The sequence below is a fragment of the Protopterus annectens genome, chromosome 2.part1 (assembly GCF_019279795.1).
Source record: "Protopterus annectens isolate FY-2018-M chromosome 2.part1, PAN1.0, whole genome shotgun sequence".
NCBI classification, from domain to species: domain Eukaryota; kingdom Metazoa; phylum Chordata; order Ceratodontiformes; family Protopteridae; genus Protopterus; species Protopterus annectens.
The window spans coordinates 249,699,913-249,726,998 of NC_056729.1; the positions used below are offsets into that span (position 1 = coordinate 249,699,913).

General features: G+C 39.5%; 1 protein-coding gene across 2 annotated transcripts in view; it reads right to left on the minus strand.

The window, feature by feature from the left end:
* The window catches only part of THNSL2 (threonine synthase like 2), a 557,708-nt gene that overhangs the window by 172,473 nt on the left and 358,149 nt on the right, over nucleotides 1-27,086 (minus strand). For both annotated transcript variants that reach the window (XM_044062109.1, XM_044062108.1), the window contains one exon: nucleotides 18,295-18,443. In XM_044062109.1, the coding sequence (XP_043918044.1) occupies nucleotides 18,295-18,443 (149 nt within the window). The remainder of the gene's footprint in view (nucleotides 1-18,294; nucleotides 18,444-27,086) is intronic.

The following is a 27,086-nucleotide window of genomic DNA, read 5'->3' on the forward strand; positions in this document are numbered from 1 at the left end:
ATCTTCTCTAGTATTGACACATATTTGGTAAAAATTAAATCAAATAAATCTAAAAAACTGTATAGAGACAGGCTGGCATATTCTAATGACAAGGCCTATCCTAAGTTGTGTGTTAAAAGTCAGGTTGAAGGTAGAGATGACTCATCTGACCACACTGGTAGAGAGGATACTCCAATTGCACCTAATACTAATGCCCACACCTCTAATACTGAAGGTGAATATGTTCTTAGGAGAAGCAATAGGAACAGAGATAGAAAAGAAAATAAGGGTGGTCATAATGAACCACCTACCACCAACAATAACCCAGCCACTAATAGTAATTCTAACCCGGACAATTCTTTTTTAGGGAACCGGAACAATCCAACTCGCCGGAGGGGGAACAAGAACTGGAATCGTTAAGTCATCTTGAAACTAGTTCAAATAACTGTTCCCCCACCATAATATTAAATGAACGGGGTGATTTTACAATTTACAATTTTTCTTCTCTTTTGTTAGAACCGGAACTAGTAGAATTACTAGCTTTAGGTAATACATTTGTTCCATCTAGAAGATGTGATGTGGCTAGAGTACGGTTGGATTTAAAATGTTACGTCAGAAAATTGAATCTAAAACTGCTATTTAATGACTCAACAAGGACCAATATCACTAAATTAAAACTTCCCAGTGTTTTCAACCCTCCTTTACATGTGGGATTAAAAATGTTTGAGAGTGCATGTGAACTAGATATTAGATACATGGATAAAGTATCCATTCCAATGGCCAACCAATTTAACATTACTAAAGAACAACTTTTGGCCCTCAATAAGTTACGTGCATCCGCTGTCAGAATTATAAAACCTGACAAAGGGGGTGGTTTAGCCATTTTTGAACAAACTGACTATGTTGAGAGAATGCATAAGGTGTTGGATTCTCCAGCCTATGAGGTCTCTTCAGTTAATGAAATGAATGTTTGCTCCAACAGAATTAGAGGCTATTTTAGGGACCTTTTTATTGACAGAAGAATTGATTTAGATACCCTTAAATACATCGATATCTTGCATCCCAAAACACCTGTCATGTTTGGCATACCCAAAGTACATAAAAACTTGGGGAATCCACCCATGAGGGCATTGATTGATGGGAGATCATCAATCTCCTACCCCTGTTCAAAATACATAGATACTTTGCTCTCTAAATACTTGGAACTTATCCCGAGTATTTGTAAAGATTCCTGGGCTTTTTTATCTAATATGAATGATATATGCTTGGAGGATACTACTAATTTTCTCACCATCGACGTAGTCGATCTGTATACCTCCATCCTGCACCAGGAAGCGATAGAATGGGTTGAATTGCTCTTAAATGAGCTGGGAGCTCCTAGAAATGACATCAACAATGTCACAGAATTGTTAGACATTATCCTGTCATCTAACTTCTTCATGTTTGAAAAAGATGTCTATATCCAGAAGCAAGGTGTAGCTATGGGCTCACCTTGTGGGGCTGCTGTGGCAAATATATTTATGGCCTACTGGGAAAGACATTTTGTTTTCAATAACATGGAATGGAAGGAGAAGATAGTGTTTTATACACGGTTCCTAGACGATGTATTTATACTTTTCAAAGGTGACTCAAATTTAGCACATTCCTTTGTTGACTATTTGAACTCGACGACAACATTTTTGAAATTCACTCACCACTTTGATACTGATGTGATTGACTACCTTGATGTCAGGTTGTTAAGGGTTTCATCAACCCGTAAGTTCAAATCTGTCATTTTCAGGAAGGATACATACGTCAATTCTTTCCTACACTATACAAGCTCACACCCTTCCAAACAAAAAAGAGCTATAGTAAAAGGGCAACTGGTGAGGGCGGTAAGAATGTGTAGTGACATGCATGATTTTTTATTGGGATGTACATATCTAAAGGGGCTTTTTCTTAACCGTGGCTATCCCCAAAATTTAATTGATGATTTGACGAGTGAAGTAGAAACTAAGAGAATTAATGGTTTTTACAAACCAATTCTTACAGGGATTTCCGCAGTTGATCTTGACACAACTGCGGCATCGGTTATTACAGTTAATTCTCCTATAGTGACTGCTTCTACTTCTGCTGTTGAACTCTCACCAGAAGAGTACCCATGTAGTTTCATTACAACTTTTAATCTCAATTCTAACGCCATACAAGGAATTTTGATCAAGAACTGGTACTTTATTTCTAGCAATTCTATGCTATCTGGTAAATTGGGAGAAAAACCCCGCACAGTTTTTAAGAGGGGAAGGAACATTAAGGATCTATTACAAAGTGGCTCAAGAGCAGAGTCCTATAATAGGACTATGGGCTCTTTTGCATATGGATTGTGCAATTGGTGTAATTTCATAAAGACAGGTAGTTCGTTTTGTACTTTGGAGAGAAAATATGACATCTACCACAGGATAAACTGTGATACAAAATCGATCATTTATGTGGCTTTTTGCACATGCTGTCCTGCCTTCTATGTCGGTAAGAACGACAGAAGGTTTAAGGAACGCATTTACCAGCATTGTTATGCTATTAAAAACAATAAATGCGAAAATGCCTTGGCTAAGCACACAGTGAACCACCCAGGACACGCGTTTCTCTTTATGGGCATAGACCATATGCCCACTTCTATTAGAGGTGGTCCTACCTCTTTACTATTAGAAACTCTTGAGCTAATGTGACAACTCAAACTGGACGCTTTCAATATACCAGGTCTTAACGAAAGTTGTAACATTGCACCTGTATTAAAATATAAATCTTATTTGAGATGAAGAATTTATGTGTTATTTAAAATCAATAACAACTTGTTCAAATTAGAGTAAGCTTGCATTTTATATTGTATTTTTTATAACCACTTTTCACATTTGTCTCATCCTTAGAAAGGATGAACCCTTTCCATTGGTGTATTTCATACACTCTTTTGCCATTGAGTACAATCAGTGGTTTTAAATTGCATATACCCTCATTTATTTTAAATAAGGTTTTCTGATTGAATATAGTTTTTTGCAATTATGAGAGTACATAAATATATATTTTTTTATAAACTTCTTACAACTATTTAAAACTTGTGTCTTATCGGCATTTTTGAGGTCTGACAAATGGTTGTTCATTTTGTTTGTACAAGCGGGTATAAAATATTTTAAAAGAATTTTGGTATACTCAATTTACAATACATCTCTTAAGTTTTAACAATCAGTTCACAGTAACTGTTTTGAAGGAACAACAGATTTACTTGTAAATCCATTACTGACTTGTAAGTATGTATTGTTGTCAATAGTCAATACAGAAATTCTGTGACCATTTATTACTTTATGAATTTTACATATCTTGTTGTAACGTATATATTTTATCGTGTATGTTTTTGGACAACATTTTAAAAAAAATATTCTTTGAAAAAACTTCTTCAGGAAGTGATGTAATTATATTGCCAGCACTAATTGTTAAAAGAGCGTGGTGTCAGCTCCTGTTTTACTTCCTCTGAAGAAGCTACCTTGTTAGAGTAGCGAAAACGCTGCTATTGTATTGTGCAAAAAAATAATAAAACTGCGTTAAGGTACTATCTGGTTGTAGAGGCTCTTCGTGGTCTGAAGTTTTGTGTCGCTAATTCATTACAGGTTATATATGTGTCTGGTAGCCATGATTCATGTCTGCATACACTGTATGGTGTCCTGGGGACTTCTACAATTTATTACAATAACACCTCACATCTGTGCTTACTGCAGTACTCCAGTTCACATATTTATGTGATGTAGCTGGGTATACAACATAAGGCTGTACAGAAAGTCCTTTCACATGTTCAGCTTGTTTTCCTATGGAGAGGTTTGTTTCTTGAAACCTCACTCTTATGTACTGTTGTGTTGGCTTAGTGGATAAGTGCTGTGACTGTAGTGTACAGGGTCCTGAGTTCGAGCCTTGCAAAAGCTGTTTATTTTGTTGCTGGGCAGAACACAGGCTGTTGGGTGCAGAGTGATTAAGGCACTTTAAAGCAGTTGTAAGCCGGTGTGCACGGGTTTGCACAGAGCTAAGCACTGCTAACCTCCGGTTACAGTTTCTTACATTCAGTTAGCTTCTGCTTTGTTTAATCTGTGTAAGCAATGCTTACCCTCACGCAAATGCACTTAAACACGCTTACTGGTCCTTATATATGTTTACTACTGCTTATTTGTGCTTAAACCTGCTTACTAGTGCCTTATTCATTATGACACTGACACTTCACATGTGCATGTAATGCAGTACTCCAGTTCACATTTAAATGTTATTTAGTAGGTTATACAGCAAAAAAAAAATGTTCATATACAGATTTCACATGGAAAATGGAATGTGCTGCAGTGGGACTCGAACCGGGAATGCCTGCTCGTTAGGCAGATGCTCTGCTCACTACACTATTGTTGTGCTGCTTCATTTGCAAATATCTTTCTTATTATCCTCTTTAGCCTTTTCATAGGTTCATAGGTTCATACTAGGCTATCTGCCCTAGGGCATTTATAAGCCTAGCCAGAATGCATTTGGCTTTCGCCACCCATTTTAAATTAATTTTGCTATGCCCTTTTTTTGAGGTTAGTATACTGTGCCTCTGTCTAACAGTGACACAGAAGTGATACCCGGGGTAAACCTATGATCTCCCATCCACTCATCAAGATTCCTCTTGAAGAGAGTCAATGAGGGACTCTGCCTAATCTGGACTGGGATTTTATTCCAGAGTGAAGGGAGCCTCTGGGTTATGAATCTGTCCCTCCAGCATGTCCTATTTATTTCAGTGCTGAGGTTCAAGCCTCTCGAGCGTGTAGCTTGATAGGATTTGGATTTTCTGAGGTGCAGCATGTCCATTAATTCCGGGTTGGACATGGCTTTATACGTCAGGCACATATCGCCTCTGAACAGGCGGTATGCCACTGAGTAGAGCTGGAGTTTCTTTAACCAGGCAGCATATGGTATCTGTTTGAGCCCTTTGATCCTCTTGGTGAGGTACTTTTGGGGTCTTTCCAGTTGCTGCAGGTGTCTGGTGAGGTACATCCCAAAAGGGGCATTGTACTCAATTATGGGCCTGATGAGGGATGAGTAAAGAGGCACGATGACCTCCCCTGATCTAGATGTGAATCCCTTCATGATTAGGTGGGCTATATAAAATGTTTTTCTAACCACTTTGGCCACGTGGTTGTCAAATGAGAGATTGCTATCAACTTGGGTCTCCAGGTCCCTAATTACTTCTTCTGTACTTAATGGATTACCACCTATGTGGTAATTTGTGGGCACTTTGTTTTTGCCAAAGGGGATGACTATACACTTTTTGCGTTTAGCTTGAGGCCATGGCTCTGGCACCAGTTGTCTGTTTCTATGAGGCCCTTTTGGAGGATGCTTGTGTCGGCTGGAGAGTTGATTATGGCGCCCAGTTTGCAGTCATCTGCGAACTTGGTCAGCCACAGTCCTTCCGTGTTGGCCTGTACCTCTGAGAAATATATACCGAACAAGAGAGGTCCCAGGACTGAGCCTTGTGGGATGCCACTTGTAACTGGTTTTGAGTCTGACATGGCTCCAGCAATTCTAACCATGTGGGTTCTGTCCTTGAGCCAGTTTGCAACCCATCTAGTGACATAGGGGTTTATATTTAAGCTGGTGAGCTTATCTATAATGCCCGAGTGGGGTATTGTATCGAAGGCTTTTGCAAGGTCCAGGTAGGCTGTGTGGACCACCTTCCCCTCGTCAATGGCCTTGGTGACTGTTTCAAAGAAATCAACCAGGTTTAAGAGGCAGGATCTGCCCTTAACAAAGCCAAACTGGGTAGGATCCAGTGTCTGTAGGTCCCCAATATCTTTATTTATGAGTTCCATGATGATCCTTTCCATAGCTTTGCAGACCAAGCTAGTCAGGCTTATGGGGCGATAGTTTCCAGGATCCATTGAGGCACCACCTTTGTGGAGAGGGACCACAGTTGCTGTACGCCACTCTTTGGGTACATATCCTGTAGTAAGGTTGAGATTGAACAGTAGTTTTATGTTTGGGTTTAGCTCTTCTTGGAGTTCATGTAGGACGCAGCCCGGGACACCGTCTGGTCCCATTGATGCTGTGTTTTTTGCTTTGGAGAGGGCGGCTCTTACCTGAGCATCTGAGATGTCAGGGGGGGCAGCACTCTGCTGGCATAGATATTTGTCCTTTTGGTGGGGAGGGGGGGGAGAAGTTTGCACTGAACCTGTCAGCTAGGATGTTGGCAATGTCTGTGGGTTTGGTGTATTTTTTGTCATTTTGGACTAATTCTGAGCATATCTGGTAATTACCACCCAGGTTCCTAACATAACTAAAGAAAGCCTTGTGATTATCCTTAGTGTCCTGTGCAATTTTTCTCTTGAAGCTAGCCTTAGATGATTTTATGAGTGCCCGTAGTTTTTTGCTAATACTGATCAGAGATGCCTTCCCTTTTTGGAATTTTGCTCTATCATTTAGTAGCTTCCTCCTTCTATTGTATAGTTTATTTATGGCTGGGGTCCACCAGACAGGACATCTGCCTTTGGAGGATTGGGTCTTGGTTTTATTTGGGATCGCATGATCCATGCATTCCTGAAGGTGTTCATAGAATGCGTTTATAAAGGATTCTGCGGTCTGGGCCGTATTTTCCACAGGCCTGGAGGCTTTGAAGGATTCCACCTCGGTTTTGAGGAGTGTGAAATTTGCTTTAGAGAAGTTTTTCACTGTGGTTTTCTGGGCAGGGGGTGGTGTCGGGATGTGAATATCCAGTGAGATTAGTTTATGGTCTGATCTTACCAGTAAGGGATACACTTCTGGTCTGGAGCATAGAGTCCCCATGTTGGTGATGATCAGGTCCAGTATGTTTTCCCCTCTTGTGGGAGTGGTAACAAGTTGTTCCATAGCATTTGAGTTTATAAATTCTAGGAACCTTTGGACTAGGGTGTTGGAGCTAGAGTAATGCTCCCAGACTATGTTTGGGTAGTTGAAGTCGCCCAGTATAATGGTGTTTGGAGAGACCTTCATATTTTCCAGTGTTCTCAGGAAGGCCGAGTGGGGTTCCTGGGTTAGGGAGGGTGGTCTGTAGCAGGCTATAAACTGGAAGGCAGTTTTACCCACTGTTAGTTGCACATGGATAGTCTCTGATGCTTCGTGCTGTGCCACCAACCTGGAGGTGTGGGTATCTTTGACGAATATTGATACTCCCCCTCCTTTTGTGGGTCGGTCCAAGTTTTGGGGCCAAAAAGCATGGTATGAGGTATAACCTGGTAGTGCTGGGGTGCTCTCAGGAGCCTTGAACCAGGTTTCTGTTACTGCACAGATATCGATGTTCTCCATGCTAAGGAGAGTTTCGAGTGTGTGCATCTTGAGGTTTAGACTTCTGGCATTGAGTAGCATTGCTCTTAGTTTCTTATCCCTTGTGATACCTATGGAGGTGGGTTTGTCTTTTGAGCCTTGCCTAAAAAGGCACTATGGGGGTAGCAAGAGCCTTTGCCAATATCCATAAACCCAGGGTGACAGGTGCAAGCCATCCCTAGCGAAGCATCGTGGCTTGTCGAGCATGTCATCCCAGGCTGACAGGCATTGGATCCCCTTTGAATGACACCAATACTTAAGCCAGTTGTTGAAATTGATCATCTTGTCTTCATATTGTGGCATCATTCTTGGTGAGGGTAAGATGCTACTCAAGGTCAGGGTCATACCGGCCTGGGCCACATGCTCAGAGAGCTCCTCTATGTCTCCTTTCATGTAGTCCAGGGAGGTACGTCTCAGGTCATTCACACCAGCATGGACAATGACTGAGTCATATTTGTACTTGCCTTGGAGTGACCTGAGTGCTTGTGTTATTTGGCAGAGCCTAGCACCCGACAGGCAGCTCACCGTGACCTTCTCCTTGTTCAGCCTGGTGAGCAGGACGTCAGTGTGCCTGACGATAGAGCTGCTTTAACCGTAGCTAAGTGATGGGCACACCCACACACCTACAGTTAGCTTTAATCGGTGTTTTAAAAAAAAAAATAAAAGGGTTTCTTTATTTACTTTTTCAGTACTGTTGCTGGTGTACACATGGGGAACTGTTGGTGGGGATATGTGGACACCTATGAGCGATCTCGCTCATCTCTTAACACTTTCTGCTTTTCTATATTGCAGGGGTGTGTTTATTCTGAGAGCTCTGCTCTCAGACATGCCCCCTGCACTCGTACACTCTCCATGTACGCCTGGGAGCTCGGGCAGCGCGCCTTCATTAATATGCATGGCATGCTGTCACCCTGCTCCTAAACTAGTCCTGCACGGAAGATTAGTGAATCTGGGGGACCATGTAAGATTTCCATGTTTGCCAGGGTGTTCAATAAGTAATGTGTAAAGCACTGATCAGTTACCAGCATACAGGAGGCCTTTAACTGTTTCCAGAAAGAAGCACATCACAATATGTGCATTTCTTATAGCTAGGCATTAGCATATGTAAAACTAGATATACCCTTGTATGCTTCAGAGGGCCGGATGGCTTCATGTGGCTTTTCCTAAGTATGTTCATAACATCATGCAAGCCGCTCTTCATCAGTTTTAAAGCACAATAAATATAACTCGACTTTTTCTTTAAAAGTAGAATAAATTATGCGCAGGGGTCAAGCCCTGTTGTACCCCCCAATTGGGTGTCTTTGCCCTCAGAACCCCTTGACTTATATATATATATATATATATATATATATATACATGTGTATGTATATATATATATATATATATATATAGTTCCCCTTTATAATCTCAAAATACTGAAATCTCAAATTTCAGTATCTCAAGACCAGAAAAGTGAAATTTTTAAAATAGCGAAAGTGCACAATCGCGAATTTGAATATCTCGAATTCGCGGTTATGGCTTTACACTACTTTGCATGCAGTGTTTTTTGTGTGAATGGTGTATGGTGTTGTGTGAATTTAGGTGGAATTTAAGGTAAGTGAGTGTTTTGTAAGGGTTTTGGGTGGGAGTTTGAGTGTACGTGAGTGCTTTTTGTAAGTTGTACGTGTGAGTTAGGGTAGGCAGGTGAAAGTCTGCGTGTGTAAGTGCTGGATGTGTTGGTGTTTGTATGTGTGTGTGTGTGTGTGTGTGTGTGTGTGTGTGTGTGTGTGTGTGTGTGTGTGTGTGTGTGTGAGGGACTGTAGAATGTTTGGGTGTGAGTTTACTTTCTTTTTCTGTTATTTGATCTCGGAATTAGTATATATAAGTAGGGGTGTATGGGGGGGTGCAGCCCCCCACATGGAGCGGTGCGTTGCCCCCCCTGGTTATTTGTAGTGTAGGTTTGTGGATTTGTGGTGTTATGTTTTTGTGTGTTTTTTTGTTTTGTACTGTGGGTATTATGGTGTATGTGTGGTGTTTTGTATGTTGTGTGTTCGGGATTTCAAATTTCACAGTTTTGGGCTGTCGGTGTTTTGTGGATTCGCCTTTATGGTTTTGAGATAGTGAAATTCGAGATTTCAGTATTTCGAGATTATAAAAGGGAACTATATATATATATATATATATATATATATATATATATATATAGATATACATATATACAGACAAACTCCAAAGTCACTCAACAATGGTGAACAGTGAAAACTCCACTGCAGTGCACTGCTGGCTTGCAGTATAAAATGCATGTGGTTTCAAAGAATGAAAAACAAGAAAACTTGATGTAAAGCTGGTTGATGAAAGTACCACTGTGCAACTGTATGACAGCTTTTCCCAATATATATTATGATGAGGTAGAAGGACAAGAAACATAGAGAGAAAGTATGCATGACAGCCTAGTGGGGAAGAGCACCAATGTCCTGGGAGAAGCATCAGTCATTTTACTATGAAAAGGAAAGGAAGGTGTGGATGGCCCTGAAATATATAGCCCATTGATTGAAGACTGGCAGAAGAATATTACAAGACTGATTTTAGCAAGACATGGGTGGAGGCCAAAGGAAAGGGAGGTGGGTAAAGGTATAAGGTCAGGCTGACTTTTCTTTCTCCTTTTGTTAAATAGAAGTCTTGGTTAAATGTCATATGGACTTTATGATAAAAAGAAAGGGAAACTGGTAGGAGATGAAACATTTCAGTCTCTTTGCAGATAATTCAATGATACTGCTTAGAGATGTTAGGAATGTTCTGCTGGAAGTAATGGAAATTTTTGAAGAAAAGGGTGGTATCATGGCTTAGCTATCATCCTAAGATGTTTGTCATGTCTATAAGAAAGCGGAGTTTTACTATCATGGATCTAAGGCTACAAATAGTAGAGAATGGCAGCAAATTCCAGGGTTTGGAAGTATTTTCAGGAATTTAGAATGCTAAAGAATTCCTGGATAGGTGGATGGGGAAGGGGATCTGATTTTGAATGGACTATCAGAAGTGGTTAAGATGATGATTTTTTTCAAATTTATATAACCAGAAAAAATAAAGATGGCACTGACAGAAAGTTCGATGTGTGTGTGTGTGTGTGTGTGTGTGTGTGTGTGTGTGTGTGTGTGTGTGTGTGTGTGTGTGTGTGTGTGTGTGCGTGCATGCGTGTGTGTGTGTGTGTGTGTGTGTGTGTGTGTGTGTGTGTGTGTGTGTGTGTGTGTGTGTGTGTGTGTGTGTGTGTGTGTGTGTGTGTAAAAATGCAAGGGCTTCTGATCTGTTTAGTTGGAAGGGTTGAAGACTGTAGACTAGAAGGGATAGAATGCTAAACTTTTAATATTATATTCCGACTGTTATCTAGGAGAAAGTGGTCAGAATAACAGCAAAAAGGACAGAAAGGGCAGACTGGTAGTGAATGCATGGAGAGGGTGGGATGAGATAGTACTGGAAAGGGACAGTGATAGTGTAACAGAGACTGTTAAGCAAGGGTACAAGCTAAGGGTTTGGTCCTAGGAGGGAAACAGTGAAAAAAAAACAAATTATGTTGGAAAGAGGAGTTATGGGAGGGGTTGATGGAGGTACACTAGCACACAGATAGTGTGCAATGTGGTGGTATCAGAGGTGGGATTTGAAGATGTTAGGAAAAGGAGTACAGTTTTAGACAAGAAGAATATTTAAAGCTAGTGAAGAAAACAATACTGGGTTGGAATTAACTGAAGATGCTTGAGAATGAAAACTTTGATGGCATTAGTAGTCCATGGGAAGAATGGATGAGGATCATGCAAGACTAGATAAATTATACTGACATTTGGAAAGAAGGGAAACATAGACAAGCTGTAATAATTTGAAAGTTAAGATTGGGGTACTGATGATGAGAGATAGTGGAATATTTCTGAAGAGCTGTATGAGAAGCTTTAGGAAAGTTGAAAGGTACAGTACTAGTGTAGGATATGCAATAAGCTATTGCATAAGTAGGGCAAAACTAGTTAAATTTGAGAGAAGGATTAATGGAATGAAACAGCTGCTGAAATTGTGGACAGGATTGGCATGACAATATACACATTTTAGAGATGTGCAAAAGTTAATAAATATTTCTTTCAGGTATTGTCAGCTTTCTTCTGCTGCCTACCCTCTGCTTTTTGCAATTATTCTCCTTACTAATATCGGTAATCCCTGAAACTTCATTCTTTAATCATAACTTCCAAGATTCTGAACGTTTCTTTGAATCTTAATTCTCTTCAGTACTATGCCTTTTCATTCCAGTCTGTACATGCTTAGTCTGCTCCTTCTTCAGTTTCCACTGCTTCAGCACATATCATGTGCTTTGCTCATAGAACTGTGCCTTTCTTTCATTTCCATATCTTTTCCTTATTAGTTTCACATCTTTCCTTTCTTTCTTTTAACCATTCCTTTACTCAAACACCTTTCTAGTCCCAAATTACTTAGTCATGTCTTCAGCCAAGGACTGTGGTGGTATTATCTCTAATCAGTGTCACTGTAGTCTTACACTGCTACTCACTGATCCCAGACTCCGTAACCAAACATTCTTTCTGCTTGTCAGAACACACAGATTTTAGCAACTAAGACTTTATCCCACTTTAATGGAACATACTTGTTATGCTAGTAAACTGGTCACCAAGCTTTGCTCTATAGGTATTCAGGGTGTGATCTGTTGAAAGTTGCATATATTTTATGAATTTATTTGACAAGGGTATTTAGCTAAGCAATAGTGCAGTGGCTTGTTGTGTATAAAATGACCCAGGCTCTGTGCCCAATGAATGCATACACTTTTGCAGTTGTTGTGAGAGCAGGATTTAATGCTTTATATGTACCTCAAGTTATAGCATTCATTTACTGATCATCACTACCCTTACAGTTTGGGTGTTGAAGTTTGAGGGTTGACATAATGGTTAAAGTGTTTACCTCACAGTCATAAGGTACAAAGTCTGGTTCTCACTTTTGAAAGGGAAATTGGCTGAGTTTAAAATGACCCACAAAGGCAGCTAAGCCTATAATCTCCATTACTGATATCATATATAGAGTTAACTATTAAACCTGTTTCTGTAAGATGAACTACTTCAGTTAATACATGGTCATTCCAAATAATAAACTTACAAGTTCGTTCCTCAAATTCCCCACATACATGCCTTTTGCTACAAGGGATAACCCTGGTCAAAGAGATGTAAATAAAATAATTAAATATATAACATTTCTTTTCACATTCATAAGCGTATTTGCCTTTGCACAATCATAACCATCATTGTTAAGCTGCAGCTGTTTACCATTCTTCTGTGCTTCTTTTCCTTAATCTACATTTCATATAAAATTTAAATACACACTAAGTTGTATGATCACAGTGAAACACACTGAAAGACTTGCAAGAGAAACCTTTTATTTCCAAATGCTATGGGGGGTTCAGGAAGGTACCACAATGTGTACACCTCTGTGCATATGTCATGTCACAGCACTCTTGCTATTTAGCAACTACCCTAACATGATGCTGCATGCTATTCTAGCATGAAGATGTACGACACCATGGAGGACTGGCCCTGCGGCCATGCTGAATGTTAATAAGGCAGTCCAGAGGAGAGACATATGCTGATTAGCCATATGATCTCTCCCCTCAAACTCCCTCCAGGAAGGCATCTACACTGCAAGTGATTCAAGAAGACATGCCCATGCCTATAGCATCATGGTATTGAACACTACCAGAAGGCCATGATTCAAGTACCTACTGCTACAGTGGTGTGGGGACTGCACAGTTGAGGAAGCCAATAGACAGCAGTGGTGACTATTTCCTTAACTGCTTTTATGGCACCAACATCACTACACTGATTAAGAAAGCACTAGACACCAGTAATACATTATATAGAAATCCATTAATGGCAAGAACATCATTACAGGGATCAGGGTGGGAGGAATCATTAGACAAGTACCTTAATGACAATGGTATCAATACAAGGGATTGGGGGTATGGGTGATGGGAAACACTAGACACCAGGGATTCTACAAATGTGCCATAATTGCGCATACAAAATTATAGGGGTCAGAGGTGGGGAGGGACACACTAGCCATCAGGGGAACTACAGGTGTGTTATAATGGCACTTAAACAATTATGGTGTCCGGGTAGGTGGGGGGAGTTTTGAGAGGAGAGATAAGTCAGGAGGACAAGTAGGGTAACTTTGGTGTGTGTGTGTGTGAATTTATACTGTTGTGTGATCTGCACATTGCAGTAGGAAATGTGTCGCAGAGGCATGCAAATTAGCCGATAATGAGGTCTTCCATTTTTGTGGCCAACATGTCTCTGAATCACAAATTCCCTCATGGTAGAAGCAGGGCTTATATGATTCCCACTATAATGAATTCCTGGATATATTTGTACATGAATCAGGATAGTAGGGAAAACTAGATTATCACTGGTAAAATTTACAGAGGGTGCTTTATAATAGCTCTGTACTGATGAAGGTTATATGTGTGCACCGTTCATTGATATGAAAGAGTACATATTCAAGAATTTTAAAAAAATTGCTTAAATGCAGAAATAGATTGGTAGAATATCGTCAATGATATATAATATTAGACAAGAAAAAGTAGAAAATAAAAACATGGCTCGTAGTGTATGTGATGTCCCTACTCTGGGCCAGTAATCAAGGAGCCTGAATCATCACCACTGACACTGGAGAGGGATGCTCACTTGAAATACAATGGATACATTCACTATTTCCAGATGCAGACCTCTCTGCATCAAGCAAAATTTCCCTTAAGAGCACACAGGGAACACAGTCCGCCTGGGGTCTAGATTTCTTTATATCTGTCTGCCTGCAGGGTCCCAGTAAGGCTCCCCACTAGAACAGGTATAGGGTTAAGTCCTCGGCTGAGTGTGCAAGCCAAGGTCTCCAGCACCCTCTCTGTGAAACCAGTGCTTCATGTCCCTGCTCCAAGCAGCTGACACACACAGACTGTGAGATTTGATTTTCACACACACACACACACACACACACACACACACACACACACACACACACACACACACACACACACACACACACACACACCTAGGAAAGGCTGGCACATATTTACCCACTCTGCCCCTTTCTGCCCAGACTATAAGGTAGTTATTACTGCCACCAGATACTACAAAGCCAGCTACCTAAGGGTCTTGCAGTGGTACCCAATTATACTCAGTGAAATTAATATTTATACAAATGGCAATGTTGATCAAATAGCTAGGCTTCAGGAGTGGCCACAGTGTCACCAATAGATTTAAGTACTTTCAAAGGTTAACATATTCTCTAAAGGACAAGCCACAATGAAAAGTTTAAATATATTTAATAATGAATAATAAAAGAACACGAAATATGAAATATCTGTTTACAGTACACACCAGTGTTTTCATCACAGGAAATATTAAAAATAACACAGCTTGAAAGATTCACACAGTTACCGAAAAACAATATTTAACTATTCTCACTATAGTTTCCTGACTGATCTAGAGAATTACTGTTCCTACTTAAAATAGAGCAATCCAAGATGAAGTAGGGGAGGGATCCTTCTATATCAGGTTCCAAGAAACAGACTGCCCTGAGACTTCTATCTCACCTAATATTAAAACATTATTTTTGTACAGAATGACATCACATACATCTGGTCATCTGACTTCTGGTTCCCATGCAACCCCTCATTGCTAGAAACTGCCAGGACATAGCACCTACATTTTAATAATTCACTCACAAGAGCATTGCGCTGACCTGATGCAGCTTCTGGAAGTCATAAAACAATTACAAACTTCTACTCCTCCTACAGGGACTAACAAAGCAACTTCTTACAGACATTGCATCTCTGGCTTCATTCAAAACTGTGAGATAACATATTTATGGCCTAGGCTCAGTAATTTAACTTCTTACTGCTGAAGCTGCGCTTAACCTCTTCTCTTCCAGTATCCTCTGTTAACACACACACAGTTGGAAACTGCAGAGCAATGCTGTCATATGAGTGTTATCTTTTATTACTGCTTGTGCTTCAGAGTATATTAAAATATAACAGGGGTCAAAGTCCTCCACTATCAGTTAAGGTTTTAATTTTCCAGCATTCTCTGGGTACTCAGTGGCCTTATTTTCAGTTTGGTTTATTACTGCTATAATGCCCAATTAGTCTGCATTTTAAGCTTCTATGTGATTAGTAGTATATTTTCTTTTAACTGTGATCCATTTCCCCTTTACTTCTTTTTAATGTACCTAACCCACTTTGTTAATATTCTGACTTTCTGAAACATTTTGTGTGTTCTACACAGCTTCACAGTTTTTTATTACTATGTACCATCCAGAAGACCATCACGAACACATACTCTGAGAATTCTGGATTATAAGCATTTACACTGACCCATTCATCTAAATTCTTTTTAAAGTTGCAACATAAGCTGATTTACAAATACAGGGTAGTAGATTACTCCAGATTCAGGGTATACAATTTGTCATAATCTGTTATCTTAATCCTCTTCTGTACTGATCAATACAAAATATCATATTATGGTGTTTATATGTTTTCGCTCTGTTATAAAGTGTAAGATTATAGCAATAACCCATGCCTGGTTGTGGGTAATGCTGGATTTACCCACGGTTGGTGTGGTTTGGTCACGAGGGCGAAGCCTGAGTGGCCAAACAAAGACAACCGTGGGTAAATCCAGCATTACCCACACCCAAAAGTGGGTTATTGCTATTATACAATAACATTATTTAAGAAAAAAAATAATTATTGTTCTTAAATAATGGCATTGTATAATGCCTCCTTGCTGCCCTTCCGCAGCTGTCTGGTATTCTGCGGCAGTTCTGATGTACTGCACATGCGTTTGCTTACACAGTACATCAGAGCTGTGGGCAAAAGCAATGGGGAAAGCAAGATCTCCGTTGCTTTTTACAAACTGTCTCGCTATGTTAAAGGAGTTTAACATAGCGAGACAGCTTTAAAAAAATCAACGGAGAATCTCCGTTGCTTTTTTACAGCTGTCTCGCTATGTTAAACCCATTTAACATAGCGAGACAGTTTTGAAAAACAGCAACAGAGAAGTCAAAATCTCTGTTGTTTTTTACAAAGTGTCTCGCTATGTTAAAGGAGTTTATCATAGCGAGACAGCTTTAAAAAAGCAACGGAGAATCTCCATTGCTTTTTTTAAAGCTGTCTCGCTATGTTAAACCCATTTAACATAGCGAGACACTTTAAAAAAAGCAATGGAGCTAGGAAGATTTCCATTACTTTTTTTCAATCTGTCTCGCTATGTTAAACTCCTTTAACATAGTGAGACAGTGTCTAAACAACAACGGCGATCTTGCGTTCTCTGTTGCTGTAAAAAAAGAGTTTTACTAATGGAAAAAGTCCGGGCGACCGGACCTTTTTCCATTACTATAACTCTGATTTACAATGTGCACGCTGACCAGTCAGCATGCACGTTTTGGAATATTAATAGGGGGTCGTTGTATAATTAACAGTTCCTTAGTTGTTCATGTTTAATAGCTTTGTAGGCTAGTAAAATGACACCTCTGAAGTATCGGTAATGTATAGAGAAAAGGTTAAGCTGCTTATACCTGTCTACATATAATAAATTTGTTACTGATATTATCCTTTTTGTGAATTTTCTTGATACAGACTAAAGGTGTTTATGCTGCCTAGAAGTATAAATAAAGAACTGGCTGCTATATACTTTAAAAAGTCTTATATTTACCTTGTTCAAAGTTGCAATGCATTTAGCATCTCTAGTTGTTATGTTTCTTAATAACACATTTTTTGACACATAGCTCGGTAAACAAATTTGTGTGTTTAGAAAAAGATAAATTGCTTGTTATTATAATATCTAAGTCATCATCTTCTTCATTTTCACCAGTTTTTGAACCTGCAGTATGGTAGATAATTAAATATAAAGTTTACTGCCAAAAAGTGTATAGTCATACCCTTTGGCAAAAACAATGTGTCCACAAATTACCACATAAGTGGTAACCCATTAAGTACAGAGAAAGTAATTAAGGATCTGGGGACCCAAGTTGATAGCAATCTCTCCTTTGACAACCACATTGCCAAAGTGGTTAGAAAGACCTTCTACATAGCCCACCTCATCATGAAAGGATTCACATCTAGATCAAGAGAGGTGATCGTGCCCCTTTATTCATCCCTCATCAGGCCCATCATAGAATACAATGCCCCCTTTGGGATGTACCTTACCCGACACCTGCAGCAATTAGAAAGACCCCAAAAGTACCTCACCAGGAGGATCAAGGGACTCAAACAGATGCCATATGCTGCTTGGCTGCTCGGTTAAAAAAACTCCAGCTCTACTCAGTTGCATACCGCCTACTTTGAGGCGATCTATGCCTGACATATAAAGCTTTGTCCAAACCAGAATTAATGGACATGCTCCACCTCAGTAAATCTAAATCCCTTAGAGCCACGCACTCGAGGGACTTGAACCTCAGCACAGAAATAAATGGAACATGCTGGAGGGACAGATACATAACCCAGAGGCTCCCTTCGCTCTGGAATAGAATTCCAATTCATGTTAGGCAGAGACCTCACTGACTCTCTTCAAGAAGAATCTTGATGACTGGATGGGGGATCGTAGGTTTGTCCTGGGGATTACTTCCGTGTCACTATTAGACAGAGGCACAGTAAACTAAACTTTAAAAAGGGCACAGTATACTCAAATCAAGGGGTGGCGTAAGCCAAACACAATCGGGCTAGGCTTATAAATGCCCCAGGGCAGATAGCCTAGTATGAACCTATGAACCTATGAACTGAAAGAATGGAGTCTTGCACTTATTAGTGTAAAATTTACTCTTATCTTTGAAGCCTAAACTGATACTTTTGCAAGATATTTATTTCATCAAAATCCTGACTGCTGAACTGTTATGAAGCCTACCTTGCAACTGTCTTGAGTAATTCATTACCAAAAATGCACTGTATTTTGAAATACTTGCAAAGTATAGTCAAACCTGAATGTCCATTGCAGATGACAGACTTGCTTTAACAGACTCAGCCAGTGAAAAGTCACCATGCAGAACAGTCCTGTGTAAAATATCATTCTCGTTCACTGCGGCAACAAGCTGAACTGGAAGTCCCATCTTACGTGCTATGCATCCAGCTAGAAACAATTATAAAAGGCTATTATATCGTATTAGTCACAATATTATTAACACAATTCAGCAACATAAATACATTTAAGTTCCAGTTGCAGAACAAATTGCTCTAAGAGACATCCATTTTTTTCATTATATATGCCTCAGTGATCTGATATAACCATGCCTTTTGCAATAAAATCATGAAGTTTATTATATAATTTTAGACAAACCCTTTGAAGGTAAAACTTAATAATGAAACAAAAGTAATTAATATTTAGTTACAATTGCATAGTTACAAAAGGGAAAAGCTGAAAGAAGAAGAATTGCCAAATAGCAGAATTTAACAGAGATGACATTCAAAAAATAAACTTATGAAATTTTTATTCAGACTTTCAGAATGATCACACAAAGTCCCCAATTCAAGAAACAGGTCATTGCTATCAAACATTTTCTCTTGTGTGGATACCTTAGTGGTCAACATTGCAACCAATTCTGAAATAAAAGAAGAAATGGTTATACTGTGGGTTATGTGAATATTCTTTTTTGCAGAACAGTTAACTCACAAGGTCAAAGTTTGACAAAATTAGTGGCTGCGGTGGTGCAGTGGTTAGCATTGTCACCTCACAGCAAGAGCTTCTCTGGTTTGATTCTCAGCTGGGGTGCCTTCTGTGCAGTCTGCATGTCCTCCCTGTGGTTGTGTGGATTTCCTCCAGGTGCTTCAGTTTCCTCCTACATTCCAAAGACATGCAGTAGGTGGATTGAACACTCTAAATTGACCATACATGTGAGTGAGTAGTATGGATGAACTACCGTGGCAGGGCTAGCCACCCAACAGTGTAAACCTTGGCTTAAGATGATTGTCACTGTTAAAGTGATACCTTCACCTCTTGTGCAACAATGGGTAAAATGGGGTTGTGATGGATTTGACAAAATAAATGCAAGTACATAAGTTTAATGGTTTTCAATGTCTGCTTTCCATAAATTTTCAGCAAATACTTTTTGTGTCCCTTTGTCATAAAACTAATAACACATGTTTAGATTTTGCTTAAGATATGGTATTGCACAGTCAGAGAGAATCTGTGTATTAGATAAAAAATATATATTTTCATCTGGATATGAGGAATAATTGTAGGAATATCTGAAACCCATAAACATACACCTGTGTCCACATCATACAGAAGCTAACACAATAAATTGTGTTAGCATGAGCAGCATCATTGCTAATCAAAATTCAAGAAGCCAAAGCACATAACATGATAAGGAGCCTCTCCTTGAGCCTACAGCACAGGCTTCTGGCCACGCTGTGGTAATCAAGTGCATGACATATATGTGAGCACAATGTAAATAAAAGAGTGTGCACAATAAAGCAGAATTTGAAGTGAGTGTGTGAGCAGTCATTGGCATCAGATAAGTAAATCAGGAATACACGGCCAATGGAAAGCCTAGCAGTGAATGGACAACGAAGGATGTTACTGGTGTACAATTAACTGAGTGGGACCATGGACATGTTGAAAAATACTGGCATTGTGTTCACATTAATAAACAGTCATTAAATGTTCAGCATGAAAAACTGTTATAGGACAATATGGGAATTTAAAAGTTTTTGAATTATACATAGGCACCTCTCTCAAACTCCCAGTGCAGGCATACTGGACAAACACACTTCTAATTGTGTGGACAAATGCACATACTTAGGGAAAAATTTTATATGCCACTCCTATATATTGTGAAAGTGGATATCATAACAGTTGTGGCAGTAGCACATATGTTGTGAAGGCTATGAAGTGAGACACAGAAAAATATCAGTAAGTAGTGACTGCAATCCTCATAGGTATGTCAGACAATCACAGTACTATGTGAAACAGTATATCACTTAGTATGATACAGAAATTGAAAAAGCTGTGAAAATCATAACAGGTGAGAAGTATGCACACTGGGGATATGGGGCATGCCATTAAACCTGAACTGTGATTGAACACTCATCAGAAGTCACTTATGTGGGGGAAGGTCATCAGCAGTATTGTGTATGAATGAAAATGGTCATGGTTAAAAGTGAGCAGAACAACCCCTATGACAGGGGTATATCCAAGGAGAATTGATCAGAGCACATATGTGCATTCAGTCATTATTGTCTAGCAACAATTGTTTCTTGCATTGTTTCAATGTATATCACATGGGGCTGAAAAGCCTGCCTACCTGAGTCACAATCATATGACGTGTATTAACTAAAGCCACCACATGACAATCTGTACAACAGTTGTGAGAAACTATACATGTGAAAGGTGGGAAGCAGCATTATTGGAAACTGACAAAGGAATTGAGCATTGTGTAGCAGACAACAGTAATTGTTGGATCACAACACTCGATATACCTCACAGTCTTTTGGAATATCACATTAGAGTTGTAGTGAACTGTGGAAGCTACAAGAGTTGACAGAATAGATGCCTAGACAGGCCTGTATCACTGTTGTTATCCTCTGTGCATCATCTCAAACCTCCATTGCACGATAGTCAGCAGAGCCATGCAGCCAAAGTCAAACTCTCAGCAGCTTTTGCCAGAGGATGAGAAATGATAATTACTATTCCTCACCACTGAATACTGCTGCTGCTGCTTTGTAGTAACAGCTGCACAATGGAAGATACAAACATATATTGCTACATGGGGCTTGCTTAAAAAGAAGTACAGTGCTTAGGGGATCAAACTCCCTCACCCATCAAAAAAAAAAAAAACAATAAACTATTTCATATCACATCTGTTGAGCAAGCCATTGCAGCAATCACCAATGTTTTTTATTTTTTTTGGTTTTACATACTCATACAAGGTACATACATCTGGAAGTGAACACCTTCCTATGGTAATTCAGCATTTTCGAAGTGTGCCCTAGCTACTAACATCACAAAAGAAGTCATATCAAAGTTGCCTGAAGGAACACAGTTGAAGGTATACCATAAGCAGTGTGTTTGAATGCATATGTTCTCCTTTAAAAGTGATTGCATCACCTGGGGATCACAAAACTTTACTTGTGTAAATATTACCACTGAGTAGAATTGCAGACATCATACTTGTTTAATAAGCCAGCCCTGCCTGCTACCATTTCCCTCTTCTTACACACTCATACTAGTTACGCACTACTGGATGGAGCACCTACCTATCTCACTTTACTTTCTCTAGACCAGTGCATTAACTGCTGACATCACAGAAGAAGCATCAAAGATGAAAGAAAGCATACAGTTGAAGGGGTCCACATTTTGATAGTGTGAAACACACACTATCAAAATGTGCATCACACTTCGTACTGTACTGATAATTCAAACCTCCCATCTGGGGTACATTAAACCATTGACTGTTATAGTTATAATAATAACCGACTCCTCATATTCATATTTGTATGGCTTTCTGTGTAACAGTGATGCTACCAACATATTACTGGAATGGAAGTCACAGAGGGGCTTGAACTGCCATGTGTATAAAAGGTTCCAGTGAAGGCACTGTGCAGAATGGCAATCATAAAGTTGTTAGAGGGATTGAACAAGAATATGTTGGGAGATACTGACAGCTGTCACAAACCAGAACACCACCCACACATTCCTGATTGTTAATCTCCAGGTCACTGCATCATGCATTATGGCAAGTAAGTCTTGTGTTTATGCATGCATCAGTGAAAACTTGCTTTTAGATTGTATACACTATGCAGGATAATAACAAGGCATACATGCAAATGATATTATGATTGCACTTATTAACACCAGTCTGCAAATATGTTTGTAACTGTACCAGTTTAATGTAACACACTGTGAAACTGGAAAGGAAATGTGAAAGAAACCCATCCTCAGTTACATATAGCACTGCATCGAATGCATCTGAAAGGACTTCTCTTACCAGTTATACAGTAAGGCAATGGAGCACATACAAGTAACAGAGGCCACTGACATTGCTTTCTGTCACTGCTACTATGCTCTGGTGCACGACTGATGGCAAAGTATTAGTGTATGCATAATTATTTTTTGAGTTTTTGCCTTAGGATGAGAAGTAACAGTAGACTCTGCTGCTCGATGCCAAGCATTGCAGAAATGCTGATTTCAGAAATAGAGATTTCTGTTTATAGGCCATTTATGGCCATGTATGTGGTGTCTGAATGTATCTTTGACAGGAATAAAGGTATGAAATAGGGTTGATAGGACAGTGCTAAGAATGGGGAGCAAGCAGAGGATAGGACACTGGGGGAGTAATTAAGAAATGAGTAGGATGGTGGTAGGAGAGGACCATAGTTATCCACTTCTTCACAAGCTAAGATTGGTTTATGTACAAAGAATATGGAAAACTTGGATAGTCACATCACAAATGATGTGTAACAACAACTTAATAAGGTTGTGTGACCTGTTGGACTAAATCAGGTATGTAATAGGCACACAAAGGCGAAGTGGAGTTATGTATGGGTGCATTTTTTTCTGTGGGACAGGTTCCCAATTTTTGTCTTTAATAAGAGACAGGAACATTGGAGAAGGTATTTAGGAATAACAAGGGTAGGTTAGGTAGAAGGTGCAGACAAACAGGATATACAATATAGACAGGGACAGTGATGGACACAAGAGGAAGGGAGACACCATGATTGGGTTGGGGTATATGATTTCAGAAGTGCATCCCCATCCTGTGTGAACACAGTGGAAATCTAGTTGTTACCCCCAGACCTGTCTCTACTGCCTCCTGTTTCAGGCATGGGGATTGCAGCCACCTAAGTGCTGTTGGATGGGACAATGATTTTGAAATCCAATGCAGGATACTTTCTATATGCAAATGCAGGTATGGGGCCTACTGTCCATAATCTCCTCTACCAGGCCTATTAGCTCTATTCATATGTTATATTTGCCACCTACACTGCCACAATTCCTAGTGGGTTTCATGGCACCAATCCGAACAGCAGAGCTATCTGAAGCAGGAGGTACAGGTAGTGTAGGTATTGTGGTAATAACACAACCAGGTTATGTCCCATTGGTGCTGAGTGCCTCTGCTACCAGAGATGGCACCAGTGCAGCCACCTGTGTAGGGATGGATGTCCACGCCACTGTGGACAGTCTTGCTCTCTGTGCTGGTGGTCATGATGAAGCAGGAATGAATGATGCAATATAATTAAATAAAAAGAAAATATTATAAATGATAGAAGAAAGATGGTGGGTTGGCAAAAAAGGAAAAAGTATTATAAATATTATGTAATGTCAATGTCACAATCATTACATATTCCACATATACTTTTAAGATTGTTTACATCCTGATATGAACATGTGAGGCCATAAATTACTTGTACAGTAATACTATCATATTACAGGCTCTCACAATTATAAACATACTACAAATATTGCAATTATGTTTCAACCTGTTTATAGAGAACAGTTAATTAAATGTATATTGGGCCTGACTACATGTTATTCTAAAGTATGATTACATCTAGTAAATACTGAATTGTAAAAGGTATATTAAACATTTTTTCTGTTGTCTGGAATTAAACCCATATCCATCTGCCTTTACCAAACACTTTACTAGTTCAAAGCTACATGAACAAATAGTACAGGTCTGTAGAGTTTGTTAATGCAGAATATGCATACTCATGTAGTTGTCTGACATGCACTTGTAGCCTTAAGTCCACATAATTGATAACCTATTGGTAAAAGCACTGCTATTCTGACATGACAATCAGTAATATCTGAATCCATATTCACCCAGTGCCTCTCTGAGGCATCACATTCTCTCCTGATGCACCACCCAGTTTCCTTCAATCTCTGCAGGGAATACACATAAGAAATGGCCTAGAATTAACTATATATATATATATATATATATATATATATATATATATATATATATATATATATATATATATTATTTCTGTATAGTTCATTCCAGGAGACATATATCAGTGACTCGTTACTGGGGATATCTCAGTTACATGTCATTTGGCATTGTTCCACATCTGGGCATTCACACAAGGATGGTTCATAACATTCATAAGGTTAACACTGTTACACAGGCATATGTAGTTACCTACATGATACTGTTGTTCTCTGCTTGTACCTATCTACATTTTGTACCACTATTACAGGATGCATTGTTGTAACATAAAAATAATGTATTTTGATTACATATAGCAGCTTGAAATCAAACCTATGACAACATGAGACACAACTTTTGAGCTATGTGGGTTAACTAGCAATGGCACAGGGGAACTGCCATTACTAGTTTGTAAGGTGAGGATCACAGATGTGTACATGATTGGGAATATGCCTAGATCTTTAAGTGTATTAAGACTTATCCAGTAGACATTGTATTAAGGTGCTATGTCATCATGTTTGTCATGCCATATTTTTGCTGGTCATGTCATGAGATTATGCTTTACTGTACTACATATGCAGGCTGACATAGCAATAATCAAATCAAAACCTGCTCAGTGAATGACAACCTTGTAACTTTTCACTATACATTGTTCCTTCATTGGAGAATAATTTTATGTGGAATACTTTCTCCTTGCATTAGTTGAGTTTATGTCTTGAATGTTAACTGGCACATGTTGATGCCTAGCCAAGGCGTGTGGTCGATGGTAAAGTAATTGCACACTTGTAATTATGTTTTGAGTTTTTGCCTTACAATGAGAAATTCCATTTATGTACTGGCATTTGTGACCACTAACAGTGCTCAGTGTAAAGTGTCACACAAAGAATGACCTCAAAATAACAATTGTAGTTTATAAGAAATGTGATGTCAGTGTGTATGATGTTCTTGTGTTTTACCTGATATCATTATTATTATGTTATGGGAGACCAAATATAGAGGACTGGGCCATACAGACTGTACATGAGGGGATATGTACTCAAACATATTTCAGGAAGATTTACACATAATCATTATAGATTATACAGATATGCCACCAAAGCAGTGTGACTACATCTTTTTCAAGCTGTTTTGATGTGTTGTTCATGTTCAGCTACCTGAGTAACTTGCAATTTATGTTTACTCACTATTTGGCATATGTACTATTTACTCCACCGCATACTCACAGCTGTATGCTGTTATAATTATTATTATTATTAGTAAGGTGACCAGTCCGGGAGGCACATAGGTAACATTATCAGGGTTATTATCCACAGTGAAGAATTACATTTCAACATTACCATTATAAATTGTGTGTGTGTGTGTGTGTGTATATGTGTGTAGAAGGTGTAGATTACATTATAATGAAAAAAAAAGACATTGGGCTGGATTCAGTAAAGCCTACATGCTGTGCTAAGAACTTGTGCATGTCGTGCTGAGACGTGCACATGAAAGTGCACTGTTTTGCATTCAGTAAGCTGCTCTACATGCCATGTACAGCCATGTAAACATTATGGCATTCTAATTACAGCATGAGCAACTGAATTGTATGCTAATCAACCAATCTAAGATGGAGGAGTTATTCAACAAGCTATAAAGCAATCATGTAGACTCAATGCAGGTTTTCCCTGTGAATTCCAAAACCTGTTGGAATACAGCCATGGAAAGGAGTCTACACAGAGAGAATGTTAGGGGCTGCTGGTGCTCTTATTCATGTGTATGTGCAACAGGCCCAAGTCTGTGCTGCTACTGCTGGTAATACACCTTGTCCAAAAAAGAGAAGGGTGTTTAGACCCCATTTAATATTTAAAGTTCTGCATGATGTGGGAATTATAGAGCACTACAGGGTGGATAGAGACACATTACAGTAACTCTGCAACCTCTGTCGTCCTCAACTGAGATCAAGGGCAAACTGAGAGGGAACTAATAACTGTTGAGACTAAGGTACGTGTAGCACTTAGAATATTAGCTACAGAAGCCTTCCAGAGACCAACAGGGGACATGCTGGGGGAGTCACAGGCATCAGTATTCAGGATCCTTCATCATTTCCTGAATGATATGCTACAACATGCGAGTGACTACATACATTTTCTCCGTACACCTGAGGACAGAGCAACAACTATGCAGCAGTTCTTCCCTGTAGCACAATACCCTGAAGTCTTGGGTGCCACAGAATGTATGCACATTTAAATCAAAGCACCACCTGGGAAACAGGTAAGGGTCTACATAAACATAAAGGGCTTCCACTCCATTAACTGCCAGGTTGTATGTAACACTAAGGGAATCATCCTGAATGTGTGTGCTGGTAACCTTGGCAGTTACCACGATTCCCATATCTGGCACAACTCTCAACTGTATCAGCAGTTTTCTGGGGGGGATATCCCACAGGGTCATTTCCTGGGGGATACAAGTTATGCACACAAGCTGGGGCTCATGACATCCATCAAAAATGCACACACATCAAATGAAAACCACTATAATGAGCCGCATGCTCAAGCAAGAAATATTACAGAGTGTGAGTTTGGGCTGGTGAAGTCATGGTTTTGGTGTCTAGATACACCTGGGGGAGCCCTGCAGTAAAATCTCCATACTTGTGCTCAAATTTTCACTGTTTATGCCATCCTTCCCAACATTATTCTGAGAAAACAGCTTCAGAAGTAATACCAAGGGGTAGGGGCACACATCCCACCACCACTGGCAAGGTCACCACAGCCACATGCAGGTGAGGAGTCACAGGGTTAACCACCAGCTGCTGTGGGTGTAGGCAGACATAGACATGCACAATATGCTCTCGCATTGGCTAAGAT